We start from the raw sequence: 15,933 nt of genomic DNA on the forward strand, positions 1-15,933 counted from the left end.
GTGCCTACACGGTTGGTAGACACCCCTCCATTAAGGATGGACTTGGCTTCAAAAGGGAAGCCAAGAACTTAACAAGCCATAAGGCTCCTATCTCCGCCAAGGAGAAAGGGAAGGCTCCTATGGCAAGTAGTACTAAAAGTAACCATGCTTTTATGTACAATGATAGGAGACAGTCTCATAGGAGTTGTAATGCTTATAATACTTTTGATGCACATGACTATGATTCGCATGCTATGTTTACCTCTAGTTTTTCCTATACGCATGGTAGAAATATGTCTAGGAGAAATGCTATTCATCATGTGCCTAGAAAGAATATTATTTATGCTCCTAGGAAAGTAGTGAATGAACCTTCTACAATTTATTGTGCTCTAAATGCTTCCTTTGCTATTTGCAGAAAGGATAGGAAGATAATTGCTAGAAAATTAGGGGCAAGATGCAAGGGAGACAAAACTTGCATTTGGGTCCCTAAGGATATTTGTGCTAACCTTGTAGGACCCAACATGAGTTGGGTACCTAAGACCCAAGCCTAAATTTGCCTTGCAGGTTTATGCATCCGGGGGTTCAAGCTGGATTATCGACAGCGGACGCACAAACCATATGACGGGGGAGAAGAAAATGTTCACCTCCTACGTCAAGAATAAGGATTCCCAAGATTCAATTATATTCGGTGATGGGAATCAAGGCAAGGTAAAAGGGTTAGCTTGTCAGGCAGGTAAACAAGTGGGAGGAGCACATCACAGCAAGAATGTGATGACCACTTCAAGACCCCTGGAGCTGCTGCATATGGACCTCTTCGGACCCGTCGCCTATCTGAGTATAGGAGGAAGTAAGTATGGTCTAGTTTTTGTTGATGACTTTTCCCGCTTCACTTGGGTGTTCTTTCTGCAGGATAAGTCTGAAACCCAAGGGACCCTCAAGCGCTTCCTCAGGAGAGCTCAAAATGAGTTTGAGCTCAAAGTGAAGAAGATAAGGAGCGACAACGGGTCCGAGTTCAAGAACCTTCAAGTGGAAGAGTTTCTTGAGGAGGAAGGAATCAAGCACGAGTTCTCCGCTCCCTACACACCACAACAAAATGGGGTGGTAGAGAGGAAGAACAGGACGCTCATTGATATGGCGAGGACGATGCTTGGAGAGTTCAAGACCCCCGAGTGCTTTTGGTCGGAAGCCGTGAACACGGCTTGCCACGCCATCAACAGGGTCTACCTTCACCGACTCCTCAAGAAGACGTCGTATGAACTTCTAACCGGTAACAAACCCAATGTATCTTACTTTCGTGTATTTGGGAGCAAGTGCTACATTCTAGTGAAGAAGGGTAGAAATTCTAAGTTTGCTCCCAAAGCTGTAGAAGGGTTTTTATTAGGTTATGACTCAAATACAAAGGCGTATAGAGTCTTCAACAAATCATCGGGTTTGGTTGAAGTCTCTAGCGACGTTGTATTTGATGAGACTAATGGCTCTCCAAGAGAGCAAGTTGTTGATTGTGATGATGTAGATGAAGAAGATGTTCCGACGGCCGCTATTCGAACCATGGCTATTGGAGAAGTGCGGCCACAGGAGCAAGATGAACGAGATCAACCTTCTTCCTCAACAATGGTGCATCCCCTAACTCAAGACGATGAACAGGTTCATCAACAGGAGGCGTGTGATCAAGGGGGAGCACAAGATGATCATGTGATGGAGGAAGAAGCGCAACCGGCACCTCCAACCCAAGTTCGAGCGATGATTCAAAGGGATCATCCCGTCGACCAAATTCTGGGTGATATTAGCAAGGGAGTAACTACTCGGTCTCGATTAGTTAATTTTTGTGAGCATTACTCCTTTGTCTCTTCTATTGAGCCTTTCAGGGTAGAAGAGGCCTCGCTAGATCCGGACTGGGTGTTGGCCATGCAAGAGGAGCTAAACAACTTCAAGCGCAATGAAGTTTGGACACTGGTGCCTCGTCCCAAGCAAAATGTTGTGGGAACCAAGTGGGTGTTCCGCAACAAACAGGACGAGCACGGGGTGGTGACGAGGAACAAGGCTCGACTTGTGGCAAAAGGTTATGCCCAAGTCGCAGGTTTGGACTTTGAGGAGACATTTGCTCCTGTGGCTAGGCTAGAATCAATTCGTATCTTGCTAGCATATGCCGCTCACCATTCCTTCAGGTTGTTCCAAATGGATGTGAAGAGCGCTTTCCTCAACGGGCCAATCAAGGAGGAAGTGTACGTAGAGCAACCTCCTGGCTTCGAGGATGAACGGTACCCCGACCACGTGTGTAAGCTCTCTAAGGCGCTCTATGGACTTAAGCAAGCCCCAAGAGCATGGTATGAATGCCTTAGAGATTTCTTAATTGCTAATGCTTTCAAGGTTGGGAAAGCCGATCCAACTCTTTTCACTAAGACTTGTGATGGTGATTTGTTTGTGTGCCAAATTTATGTCGATGACATAATATTTGGTTCTACTAATAAAAAGTCTTGTGAAGAGTTTAGCAGGGTGATGACGCAGAAATTCGAGATGTCGATGATGGGCGAGTTGAACTACTTCCTTGGGTTCCAAGTGAAGCAACTCAAGGACGGCACCTTCATCTCTCAAACGAAGTACACGCAAGATCTGCTGAAGCGGTTTGGGATGAAGGACGCCAAGCCCGCAAAGACTCCGATGGGAACCGACGGACACACCGACCTCAACAAAGGTGGTAAGTCCGTTGATCAAAAAGCATACCGGTCAATGATAGGGTCATTACTTTACTTATGTGCTAGTAGACCGGATATTATGCTTAGCGTATGCATGTGTGCTAGATTTCAATCCGATCCTAAGGAATGTCACTTAGTGGCAGTAAAGCGAATCCTTAGATATTTAGTTGCTACGCCCTGCCTCAGGCTCTGGTATCCAAAGGGGTCTACCTTTGACCTAATTGGATATTCAGATTCCGACTATGCTGGATGTAAGGTCGATAGGAAGAGTACATCGGGGACGTGCCAATTCTTAGGAAGGTCCTTGGTGTCATGGAAATCTAAGAAACAAACTTCCGTTGCCCTATCCACCGCTGAGGCCGAGTATGGTGCCGCAAGACAGTGTTGCGCGCAACTACTTTGGATGAGGCAAACCCTCAGGGACTTTGGCTACAATCTGAGCAAAGTCCCACTCCTATGTGATAATGAGAGTGCTATCCGCATGACGGAAAATCCTGTTGAGCACAGCCGCACAAAGCACATAGACATCCGGCATCACTTTTTGAGAGACCACCAGCAAAAGGGAGATATCGAAGTGTTTCATGTTAGCACCGAGAACCAGCTAGCCGATATCTTTACCAAGCCTCTAGATGAGAAGACCTTTTGCAGGCTGCGTAGTGAGCTAAATGTCTTAGATTCGCGGAACTTGGATTGAATTGTAGCATACATGTGTTTATGCCTTTGATCATGTTCATTCTGCATTTTGTTGCTTATTGTGGTGCTCAAGTTGTACAAACATTCCCCGGACCTCACAAGTCCCTGTGTAAGTGATGCACATTTTTAGGGGGAGTTGTGTTACAACTTGACCCTTTGAGACTAACCATATGCTTGAGTTTGCTTGATTTAGTCTCGAAGGAGAATTGAAAGGGAAAAGATGGACTTGGACCATGAAAGACTTCCACTGCACTCCGATGAGAGGGTAACTTACTCCAAGTTCATCTCATGTACTCTTATTGCCTATTTGCTCTTAATTGAAGATTTTGGTGAGGCAATGGGGTTAAAGGGCCAAGATTAATCCCGTTTTGGTGCTTGATGCCAAAGGGGGAGAAAATAAAGGCCAAAGTGATAAATGGATCGGCTACCACTTGAGAGATTTTGAACATAGTAGAATAGAGCTTTTGGTTTGTCAAAACTCTTTTATTGCATCTCTTGTCAAAAGTTGGCTTCTTGTGGGGAGAAGTAGTGATTATAAGATAAAGGGGGAGTTTTTTTTGAAATCTTTGATCAATCTCTTTTGGAATGACTCTCTTTATGCTTCAACATGTGTGTTTGACTTAGAGATAGAGATTTGAGTTTGATTTGCAAAAACAAACCAAGTGGTGGCAAAGGATGATCCATATATGTCAAATTCGATTCAAAACAAATTTGAGTTTTTATTTGAAGTGATATTGCACTTGTTCTAGTTGCTTTATGTTGTGTTGGCATAAATCACCAAAAAGGGGGAGATTGAAAGGGAAATGTGCCCTTGGGCCATTTCTAAGTATTTCGGTGATTAAGTGCCAACACAAGTGCTTAAATGGGAATTTATGCTTATGAATGAACAAAGTGCAAATCAAGAGAAAAGGTATGTTTCTAAGTCTTAATACATTGGTTTTGGGTACTAATATACTTGTCTAAGTGTTAGAAACAGAAAGAAGAAGAAAAGAAAATAGGTGAAAAAGACTTGGCTGTGTACAGCCAAGACTCAGCTCGGTCTGGAGCACCGGACTGTCCGGTGGTGCACCGGACAGTGTCCGGTGCGCCAGGTTGACTCGGCGCAAACTGGCTGCTCTCGGGAAATTGCCGACGGCGTACGGCTAAAATACACCGGACTGTCCGGTGTGCACCGGACTGTCCGGTGAGCCAACGGTCGGCCGGGCCAACGGTCGGCCGCGGAATCTGCGCGGGACACGTGGCCGAGCCAACGGTCGGAAGGGGGCACCGGACTGTCCGGTGTGCACCGGACTGTCCGGTGCGCCAACGGCTCCCAGATCTGCAACGGTCGGCAGCGCCATTTTTGGAAGGAAATCGGGCACCGGACAGTGTCCGGTGTGCACCGGACTGTCCGGTGCACCCGACGACAGAAGGCAAGATTGGCCTTCCAGATTTGCTCTCAACGGCTCCTAGCTGTCTTGGGGCTATAAAAGGGACCCCTAGGCGCATGGAGGAGCACACCAAGCAACCTTAGAGCAATCTTGATCATCCACACTCAGTCTTTGCGCATTCGTTTGTCATTCTCAGTGATTCGAGCTCCGTTCTAGTGAGAACTTTGAGATAGTCTTTTGAGCTCGATTCTTGGCCGTGTGTGTGCGCATTTTGCTGTGGATTTGTGTGTGTTGCTTCCCTCCCTTACTCCGTGCTTCTTTGTGAAACTCAATTGTAAGGGTGAGAGACTCCAAGTTGTGGAGATTCCTCGCAAACGGGAAAATATCTAAGAAAAGAAGAACATCGTGGTATTCAAGTTGATCATTGGATCACTTGAGAGGAGTTGAGTGCAACTCTCGTCCGTTGGGACGCCACAACGTGGAGTAGGCAAGTTTTGTACTTGGCCGAACCACGGGATAACCACCTTGTCATCTCTGTGATTGAATTCTTGTGGTTATTGTGTCTTGGCTCCTCTGTAGCCACTTGGCAATTATTGTGCTAACGCTTAATCAAAGTTTTTGTGGCTATAAGTTTAAGTTTTACAGGATCACCTATTCACCCCCCCTCTAGGTGCTCTCATCCATATGTGTTTTTATATTTTTATTTGGATTCGTATTCAAACACGGATAGCTTCAGATACGAATACAAATACAGATGTGAATATATCTTGTGTCGAATACGAAACTAGTCGGACACGGATAGTGTTGGTAATTGATTTTTTTTGTAGGGTACCGTGTAAGAGACCATTTCACACACATCATGGTTGTTGGTTGTTGTAGTCATTAAGCCACTCCTTGAGTCCAAACACTTTTAGGATTATACGTGGACATATATTGTGCCTCCATAATTTTTTATGAATTTCTAAGACTATTTATGCATTGTTAATTTCTTTCTACATAAAATCATAAAAATAATTAAATTCAAAAAATCTAGCATTGACCAAAAAATACAAATAAATTATCAAGACTAATAAACATTCTATAATAAGATAACCTCAAGTCCCCACATGAATATGATAAAGTGAAGTATTGATTATATTAAAACATGAATATTTAGAGTGATTTCATGTGTGACTCACGCGATAAGTGGAAGTGAAATAGAAAAACAATGACATTTTATGGATTTTGTGGCCCAAACATTTTTGAGGAATATATATGAACATATGTTACGCCTCCGTAATTTTCATGAATTTTGAGGCTATTTGTGTATTATTAACTGTTTTCTTCAAAAATCATCAAAATTCACACAACTATTTGAAGAAAAAATATCTGAATATCCAGTAAGATATCCGAAATCCGATGAATATCAACCATCTCATATCCGATATCCAAACTATATTATCCGGATTCGAATCTAAAATCCGAATATGTTGTGGATATCCGAAAAAAACTATCCGACTTAATAATTAACCTCTTCGAATGGTCGGATACTCGAATAATATCCATAACATTTATACCCCTAATAATAGTGAACGTTATTTAGTTCTCTCTGTTGTCTGAAACTCAGGTATACATAGAGGGAAAAACAAATGTCCAATGTTGAAACGATATAAAAGTATAGATTATTTTAGATAGACTTTTATTATTTTTATTATGGCTTGTTCGGTTATTCCTATCTCATATAGATTGAATGGGATTAAAAAAGTTATAAAATATTTTGACTTGTTTGAAATTTAAACATATTTAATCTCACACAATCCATATGGATTGAGAGCAAAACACAATCTATATGGATTGAGAGCAAAACGAACAAGTCCTTAAATGTTATCCACCCAAAATTTGATTTATTTTATGCCTAATACGTAGACGTAAGACCAACACTGTTCACAACATTATTCTCAAGCAAATTGTTTAGGGATTTTTAAATTTGTGTCCTTAATTCAGCATCACAGACTGGTTTTGTCGCGACGAGATCCTCTGAGTCGGCTCCCGTTACTGACGCCCCCGGTTTTGTCTCTCAGTACATCGTTTCATCTGTTACTACTAGTACTAGACTACTAGACGAAGGCAAAACTATGCAGTACCCAATAAACCAAAGCCCAAATAGGACCTAAGACAAACAGTATTACTTGCGTTTAAATTGAGTTCCTTTTTATTCCAAATATACTTGCTTATCGCACGATATATCGACAAACAACAATATGTTTATGTGAGCATTTGTTGATCAACAAGTGCCGCAGCTACAGAGCTGGGACCGGCGAGCTCCCTAGTGATGCCGCGTTGAGGGTGTTGCCGATGTCGATGACGAAGCGGTACCTGACCTCGCCCTTGGCGAGGCGTTCCATGGCCTCATTAACTTCTTCGGTGCCGATCAGTTCGATGTCCGCTGCCAACCCGTGCTTGGCTGCGAAGTCCATCATCTCCTGCGTGTCCCTGATGCTCCCCATGCAGCTCCCGGCCAGAGTCTTGCCCCCTGTGTGCACAGATTAGTTGTCGTAATATTTCTCATCACTCACCGACCACCGCCATGAAAGATCACCAGAGTACCATTGTGCAAGATGTACGGGTGCCGCCATCCTTTCATCAGTATATGCAAGATGATGAAATGGCGTAACGCGTGCCATTGTTGAGAGTGATCTCTGCAACGGTATCGGAATCAAGAAACAGACTTACCAGTAACCAAAGAGAAGGCAGAGATCTGCAGAGGCTTCTCAGGCAGGCCAAGCAGGATCATCTTGCCCTGGGGCTTGAGGAGAGCAAGGTAAGCGTACATGGACATGCTTGCAGAGGCCGTGTTCATAATGCCATCCATTGTGCCCTTCGCAGCCTGTAAAAATAGGGATAAAAAATATACATACGTGTGGCACTTGAATAAAGAAGATGACACTATGGTATCAATTGGCGTGTTCTCAAGTTTGGGTCCATAAAGGTTTGGACGTTTTGTAATGAAGCAGCATGGGGAGCAAATAGACTTACCACCATTGATAGAGATCTGAAGCTGCACCCTATCTACAAACAGATAGATTGGTCCCGCGACGATAAATAGTTCATGTACTCATAAATCATAATGCAATGCAAAGTGGTCCTTATCAACTAGTACATGAGTATTTTTATCATCCTGTCTATCCCTTAATTAGACTACTTGTTTTAAAGAAATTAATTGGTCTACTTTGAAGTCCCATGAAGCCAAGCCAGCCCAACATTTCTTACCTTCATCTGGTTAGCATCACCGCTGACAACAAAGGCGTCTGCACCAAGCGTCTCCATAGCTTCCTCCCTCTTCCCCGGGGACGTGCTGATCACGGTCACCCTCATCCCGAACGCCTTCGCGAACTTCACGGCGACGTGCCCAAGCCCCCCGAGTCCAACCACGCCGATGTGCTTGCCTGCCTCGTTTAGCCCGTGGTGCTTCATGGGGTTGTACACGGTTATCCCTGCACAGAGCAGCGGCGCGCCTCTGTCGAGGGGCATGCCATCAGGGAACCGGATGACGAAGCGCTCGTTGACGACAACCATGTCAGAGTAGCCACCGTAGGTGACGGTGCCGTCCCTGTCGTGGGAGTTGTAGGTGAAGATGATCTTGGAGCAGTAGTTCTCGTGCCCTCCCTCGCAGCTCTCGCAGGACTGGCATGTGTTGACCATGCACCCGACGCCAACCTTGTCTCCGACGTTGAACCTCTTCACGTTCTTGCCAACCTCGGTGATCAGCCCGGCGATCTCGTGCCTGCATCCATCCGTCAGCGTTATTTGTGCTCAGAGCAACCAGTCAGAGTTACCTCTGTTAGAGGTTAGAGGTGTAGTATTCTCTCACGTTCAGAGAGGATACTGTTTTCTCTCCTCCTGGACGAAGATTCAAAGCGGGCATCATGCAAGTATGCAGTGGGCAGCTAGAATTGACGAAGTCTTGATAAAAGAATTATGAGGTCCTACAAATGGAATTATGAAGTGGTGCCTCTTTTCTTTTCAAGACGTGAGAACACTTACCCAGGGACAACAGGGTAGTTGGCGTTCTTCCACTCGTTCTTGATGGTGTGCAGGTCAGAGTGGCATATCCCGCAGTACAGTATCTGTATGGCAACATCGTCATCTCCAGTGTCCCTGCACAATGGCAAGGTATAAAGCATAATTTCACGCAGCAGGCCCATTCTGCTTATCTGTCCGATCTATTTGAAGGTTCAAGTCAGGGAAGAACTGTTCGTTACAAGCTGGAGCGACAATAGTTCAGTCTCCAGAGTTCAAATTTTGTCGCACATACGGTCGCGAATTTCCCCACACAAAAAGAGGCTATTTATTTTCCATGCCCAACCGAAAATATTTCATGGACATGTTTGTAGACCAGATTATATGGGCAGTAAAGTACCCAACTCAACTTCATACCCAAGGTTTTCACTAGTCCAAGTCTTTTTTTTTCTTGAACCCGCAGCACATCTCTGTACTAACAAGGAAAAGGGGCAAGAATTCTTACAACACAGACCTACACATCCATGGATCTAGAAAAGCATTTGGCACCCTATGCTTACAACAAAAAAGATCTCGACCAAGATGCCAGACACCTAATGCTGCAACCAACTCATGGACCCGTTTTCAACATACCATCTTCAGTCTCCTAAAGGGATATTGCTGGTCTGGTTGAAACGTTCGACACATGAAAGGTAGAGATATATATATTTACTATACATGAATATGAACATGACACAGCTCAGTGCTCACATAGATTCTCCATGTGCGTCAGGCCCTACATACAGGTTGAAACACATGATCCATCATCCATGCACGGACCAACGCCCGTGATGGGCATTTATTTACCTATTTATTTATTATTTACTAGGAGGTGGAGGAGGCTCCACAAAGGAAGGAAATGGCGACCGCGACGGTAGCAACCACAACCAGAAACCAGAAGAGAGGAGACGGGCGGTGGTAACTGCAAGGAGTGGGCTCAATAAATTCCTGCAGGGGGGGAGCAATGGCGTTTGTCACCTTGTATACTGATGCCGCCGTTGAGATCTGATCAGATCTGGCACGCCTACGGCTACGGTTGAGCTGTCACTAATCCATTCCCTGGCAAGTCAGGAGTAATTGCTGCTGTGTATGGAACCTAGCTGCCTCAGCGAGCTTCAGCGACTGCCGACTGGATGGAATCGTTCTGGACTAGAGGTTTCTACGGTGGTTTATCTGCAATGGAAGGGCTGAACCTGAACAGATACTGGAACCGTGAGGAAGTAAGTACGACAGCAGACATCCGGCGGGCGATTGCTAACAGTTTTTGTTTGTTTGCATATAAGCTAGCTCGCACACAGTATATTTTTATGACACTTTCATTCCACTGCAACACTGCATACGGATGCTCAACTCAACTAGAAACGTTGAGATAGTAAAAAATAGGGTTTTTTAAATTGGTGCCCTCTGCTAATAATAATAAATTTGAGGTTTTACCTCTAAACATCCCATGAAATACGCTAGCTATAGGTGCAGAATGCAGATCGACGCCCACGCTAACAAGAACCACAGAATCTCAATTTCGCAGCTAGCAACAACTAATCAAAGATCCTGCTCGCCTCTCATAACCTTGCAAAAATCCGACATTGCACCTCAACTCCAAACCAAGCCAAATTAGCCGCACACTTCCTCAGACGGGAGGCGAAAACATCCAGCAACCCGCGACGCCAGATTCCTTCCACCCGCGCGTCGGTTTGCTAATCCTGCACTGCATGCACGCACCCGATTCCACGCCGATGCACATTTCATCAACCGACCGCAATTGGGTGAGGCCAGCAACCCATCACTAGCTAGGCGGCTGCTAGAAACAGGTCGAGCGGGCAGCGTCGTCTGGCTACGGCCAGCTGCCAGCACCACCCGCATGCGGCATGCGCGAACGCGTAGGCGTACCTTCGCGAGATGCGGATGGGGGAGACGGCGCCGGAGGCGTCGTGCGCCGCGAGCGCCAACGCCCTCCGCCGGTGCTGCTCCGCCTCCACCGGTGCCATGGTTTGTGCGCGGTGGTGGCTTTGATTCGCACTTCGCAGTGTCAGCAGCGGAGGGGGGGCGGCTGGTGAGCTGGACTGGAGAAGCGGGGAAGAACGGTGCCGATACTGCGATTGGCGGCCAACGCGGCGCAACGGCTGCGAGTTGCTGCTCTCTTTATTGCGCGACCATTCTATTAAAATCCGTTTTTCCAAAAACGATTATATCCTAATAAAAATTATATATAGACACACTCATAAATTGAACTGTGAGCTGAGTTTTGTTTTTGTTTTTGCACGGAGTCATTTGAAAAAGTCATAACTTCCTCATTTGAAATCCAATAGAGATAAAAATTACAGAGCTCCGATCACATCCGGGGCGTGGCTCCAGAACTCCAAGAAAGCTAGCAAGAGACTGTCAACACACTAACTCGAGATTTACAAATTTCATAGAGTTTTTAGAGCTGCGGTATAGATTTTTAAAGTACCTCTCTTGCTGCTCAAAATTCTCTAAAAGGCGGTATAGATATGTAGTTTGAAGTTATTTACCAGCTACTAGACCACTACCATTGATTATGAGAAAACAATTTAAACTCTAAATCAGAGCTGCTCCATCCATAGTTTTGAACTAGAGATAATCTAAAGTGGAGCAGATTCATACCCAACACGCCCCTACATACATTGTTCAATTTTACATCGACCTACATTGCTGACATGAGTTACATGTCTCCTTGACCATTATAATTTTCATATGCAAAGATATAAAAGGGCCATTATATCTTTTAGCATGGTTAAGGAGAGTGAACGAATAACCACGATTTTATCCACTCGCTAGTGTATAGTATCTTAAAATAATGGTGCCTTTTTTATATGCCATTACATGAACATAAAATCTATATGAACACTAATACAGTACGTGCATTGCAACGGCCACCGTGTGCAATCACCGGTGCTCTATCGTCGATGCCCGAAGTTACTATGGAAGGCAATAGTGGACATATGGGAGGCACAAAAAAACATTGCCAACGAAGTTACTATGCTTGAAGCCCGCGACGGGATAATAATCTTCAAAGTCATGTAACAAAACACTGGCAACTTCATCAAACAAAAGAAGCCATTTGTTGGAACAATGACATTGTATCTGATGAACAATGTGTCGATCAAGGGGTGCACACATTGTTCAAATATTAATGACGATGAAGGGCCTGAGGTGCCATAGACGTGATCAAAGGTGCAGACATGGGGTCCAATTTAGAACTGAGACAACACATAAACAAATCATTGTATGTTTGAACATTATGTACCGTGGTAGAGAGGTATATGCTGAGCTTGTATGCGTTCAGAATCTGATTCAACAAGTATATTGTAATTTTTTCTACGAAATTGTATAATACTATAGAAGAGTCACAAAATCAGTAAATGATCCTGAGAAAAATCCTCCAGTGGAGATCTCCATCACCTATGTAAGCCCTTGGTGGATGAACTCGCCCATTTTTTAATACAAGCCATGCAGACGAATGCATCAATTCAAAACCCTTGAAGCATCAAAGTTTTTCACCATCTGCCCACAACAATCAAACAAAACAAATCAATGCATGTGGGTCGCTGGGCGTGGCAGTGACGCAATTTGTGCAACCATCCTACAACTCCGTTGTGATGAGTGGCCTTATATTGACAGGCACCTTCATGTTGTCCTTTAAAGGATGCACTGCAATTGTTGCCTCTAGGTTCTCCATCGAAACACTAACCATGAATTCCCCTAACTAATCACGCAACACCAAAGAGTACCCTAAAATCGCATCCAAGTTGCGTGAAAAAACCACTTCAAACCGGCGTATCGGTCTGGATTGACGACACCCTTCTCGGTGGGCGGCGGCGAGGTGGCAGGTGCCGCCCCATGTGAACATTGCATTGTTGTCTACCAACTAACTGTTACATTGGATCAGAAATATATATGCCAAGCAAACAACTCTGACAAAACTAATTGAACTATAAAAGACTATAAATAGTCCATCAATATAATAAACCATGTGAAATCAAACTGATAGGCAAAGGTGACTTTGATAGGAATTAATTGGTGCTCCTCCAAACGCGGCAACTACCATAACACCTATCTGATACTGAAATTTTCTCACCTCTTCATGAATCTGTAGCTCACAAAAAAATGTGAGTCATTATATCAAGAGGGGCAAAAGTCCAAGCGGACAAACATAAAGTGCAGAGAACACAAAAACAAAAAGGCGCACACCCATGAACTATAGCAACACACTCCACAACACAAAACACCCACATCCCCTCACGAAGTGATCTATGGCATTATATTGGTGACTACCACAGTGTTGGGAAAGAAATCAAGGCCATAAGTTGGAAGCCCTTTTGCTCCAGCCATACCCCATAATTTGATCTTTAACATTCCATGAAATGGAACGGGTGTCTGGAACAACACCCTCAATCACACACTCATTCCTATGTTTTGAAATTTACCAACTATCAACCATTTGGATTTGCATCTATGATTCTAATGCCTAGTCTATCCCATTGAATCAATATGACCTAACATGCCAATAGCAGGCACTGTATAATTTCTTGGGCGCGTGTACAACAGCCGCTACAGCTTAGGGGTTTGGAAATATACAATTTTGAAACTTTGGCTTGGGATGGGCCCTATGAATCCGTTGACTTTGGTTGGAAAAAATTGATGCCCCTCGATTTTGGTCTAGGTTGCCTATCCATGTCCTAAAGAATGCTCAAGAATAATTTGTTCAATATTTCTATCAAGACAATCATGGATACTGATGCTGATAGAAAAAAAATCATATAGTATATGCAACTAAGGTATGTACAACGGTGATGCTAGTATGGCGATAATATATCCACTACTCTAGCAACTCATTGTAGTTCAGTTGAGTAACCAGATCCTAACTTACATAAATCTATGCCAGCTTTTGACTTCTTATACTCACAACTGTTATTTATTCATTGTAGTTGTCAGGTCGAATGCATGAATTACTGAACTACGAAGCACATGAATTCCAAGGTTTTGGGGCCATTTATAAAAGGGTGATGTCTACAACTTTAATGTGGTGATGCTGGAACTTCTTAGGGCATGTTCGCTTAGGTTTAAATCCCCGTCTAGTCAAAAATGGCTAGACAGGGATTTAAACCCCTCCAATCCCCCTCTGGATTGGTCTAAACGAACAAGCCCTTACTGGGCGTAAACCATATGATAGGTATGGGGTTACTAAAAGCAAAAAGGCTAAACTTGGCCGGTATGTTTTCCTAGTTACAGGCGATGCTCGAACTCCTGAAACCCCAAAATCCCGGCCCTCATCTAAATGTCGAGAAACGTATAAAACACAATTTCAAAGCGCTAAAAAATCATCAACCACTGCAACAATCGAGATGTACCACGCGCGTGCCCACCTCCAGAGGAAGCTGGGCTACCCACTGACATGGACGCAGACGAGGAATAAACGAGGGAGTTAGTTTTAACTGAAGCTTTTCTTGGTACTTTGGAGGGCTGGAGGCACTGAAACATCTGTACAAATCGCCAAATCGGACAATCCTTATCACAGCTTCTGAACCTCTGTTTTATTTTGGAAAAAAAAACTGAAAAAAGTTTCAGGCAGTTTTTGAGCAGATGGATGTGTTTGATTTCGAACAACTTTTCAAATGAATTCGTAGGTGCCAGGGCCATACACAGGTACGCTTCTTCTCCAGTTATTTAACTTGAGCATTCAACTGCTTGTTCCTCAGTCCTCACCATCATTCAATATGCATCTTCTTTCAACCTAAAGCCCAGCAAGAAGCGCCTCCGCCTTACCAAGACAGAGGCGACGCCCGCTCCGACTCCTCCATCTCCATGCACAAGCCCAGCAGGAAGCTCCACCCTCATCGTTCTCAGCTAAGGCGAACCAACGGAGGAACGTCTGTTCACTTTCTGTTAAGGGTTGAAGGGTGAGGGTGGGAAAGAATCAGGGGGTTTTAATGAATTTTTCACGCCAAGGAGTGGATGCTGTGGGAGTTTTTTTTAAATAAAACTGTCTTGTACCGTTGAATCAAGGATGAACGGCTGAGATTCAATATGTGTATATGTGCACCTCATGTGCACTGGATATGCTCCCTTGAATAAAATCTCCATTGTTCCAAAAAATTCTTTCCATTGGTTGAGATGTCTCCGATCAACACGCGAAGAAATGAGCAGAGGCTCCGATCAAGACCGGCCAGAAAAATACCCAATAATGTTGCAGAAACAGAAACATATGAACACATGAAGCTTTCAAGAGCAAATGAGCGGATATTTAACAGAAGTCTAATTAATCTAATCATGTTACATTACGGGAAAATAATGTTGACATGTTTGGTTTGTATATACTAGGGAAAGTTGACTGGTTTTATCAACATTTACACCAGGAAAAATCATATATGTTACACACGTTTTATTCATGGTTTTACTTAATGATGACTTACAAGCACCCCCACCAAGGCCACAACTCTCACACTGGTTTATGATACTACAATATAATACTGGTACATGATTTGAAAATGAATGCACAACCCACAGCTCCATGTATGAAGCTACATATATATGCGTGTATAACTTTGACCGCGTATAAACCCTTAATCACCCATGCATTGATGCATGCATGCGGATATAGATTAGTGGTGGTGATACATCATAGTAGCACATATATGCAGCTGATGTGATTACGGGCACTGGAAGCTGGAGGGCACATGCTTGCCGCACTCGTTAACGAGCACCGAGATGGCGACGGGGAGCACGAGGCTGACGCTGAGCGCCTTGGCCTTGATGGTGGTGCAGAGGCAGAGCGCGGCGTCGAGGTCGGCCACGCCGGAGAGCAGCGGGCAGCAGGTGTCGCTGGCCTTGGTCCCGATGACGGCGTGCACGAGGCCGTTGAGCGCGTCCACGCACGCGAGCAGCTTGAGCGTGTTCACGGGGCACTTACCCGTCGGCGTGGACGGCGACGGCGAGTAGGGCGGGGGAGGGCACGGCGTGGACGACGACGACGGCGGCGGAGGCGGCGGCGGCTTCGGCGTCGGGCAGTAGGGGCAGGCCGCGGCCTGCGCGAGCAGTGTGGCTGCGACCAGCAGGAGGGGCACAATGCGGTGGTTCATCGTGGCCATGGCGCGCGGCGCTGCGCGGGTAGCTAACTTGTCAGGTTGTTGATTAAGCGGTGC

At 44.8% G+C, this 15,933-nt stretch overlaps 2 protein-coding genes across 3 annotated transcripts; both read right to left on the reverse strand.

Moving 5' to 3' along the window:
- Window positions 1–6,735: 6,735 nt before the first annotated feature.
- LOC100191885 (cinnamyl alcohol dehydrogenase 1) lies at window positions 6,736–10,939 on the reverse strand. 2 transcript variants are annotated; one of them, XM_035964496.1, is made up of 6 exons: window positions 10,661–10,939; window positions 8,759–8,872; window positions 7,985–8,498; window positions 7,448–7,601; window positions 7,322–7,351; window positions 6,886–7,247 (listed from the first exon to the last, which is right to left on the reverse strand). In XM_035964496.1, exons 1-6 carry the CDS (start codon window positions 10,756–10,758, stop codon window positions 7,015–7,017), a joined length of 1,143 nt encoding a protein of 380 aa, XP_035820389.1. In that variant the 5' UTR covers window positions 10,759–10,939; the 3' UTR covers window positions 6,886–7,014. The 2 variants fall into 2 exon arrangements, with proteins under 2 accessions (NP_001130781.1, XP_035820389.1); NM_001137309.1 differs by lacking the exon at window positions 7,322–7,351 and having other exon boundaries at window positions 6,736–7,247; window positions 10,661–10,871.
- A 4,221-nt stretch (window positions 10,940–15,160) lies between these two features.
- On the reverse strand, window positions 15,161–15,933 carry LOC103645954 (36.4 kDa proline-rich protein-like). The gene has a single exon (NM_001301442.1). It carries the CDS (start codon window positions 15,877–15,879, stop codon window positions 15,442–15,444), a length of 438 nt encoding a protein of 145 aa, NP_001288371.1. The 5' UTR covers window positions 15,880–15,933; the 3' UTR covers window positions 15,161–15,441.

The sequence above is a fragment of the Zea mays genome, chromosome 2, assembly GCF_902167145.1.
Source record: "Zea mays cultivar B73 chromosome 2, Zm-B73-REFERENCE-NAM-5.0, whole genome shotgun sequence".
Lineage (NCBI taxonomy): Eukaryota > Viridiplantae > Streptophyta > Magnoliopsida > Poales > Poaceae > Zea > Zea mays.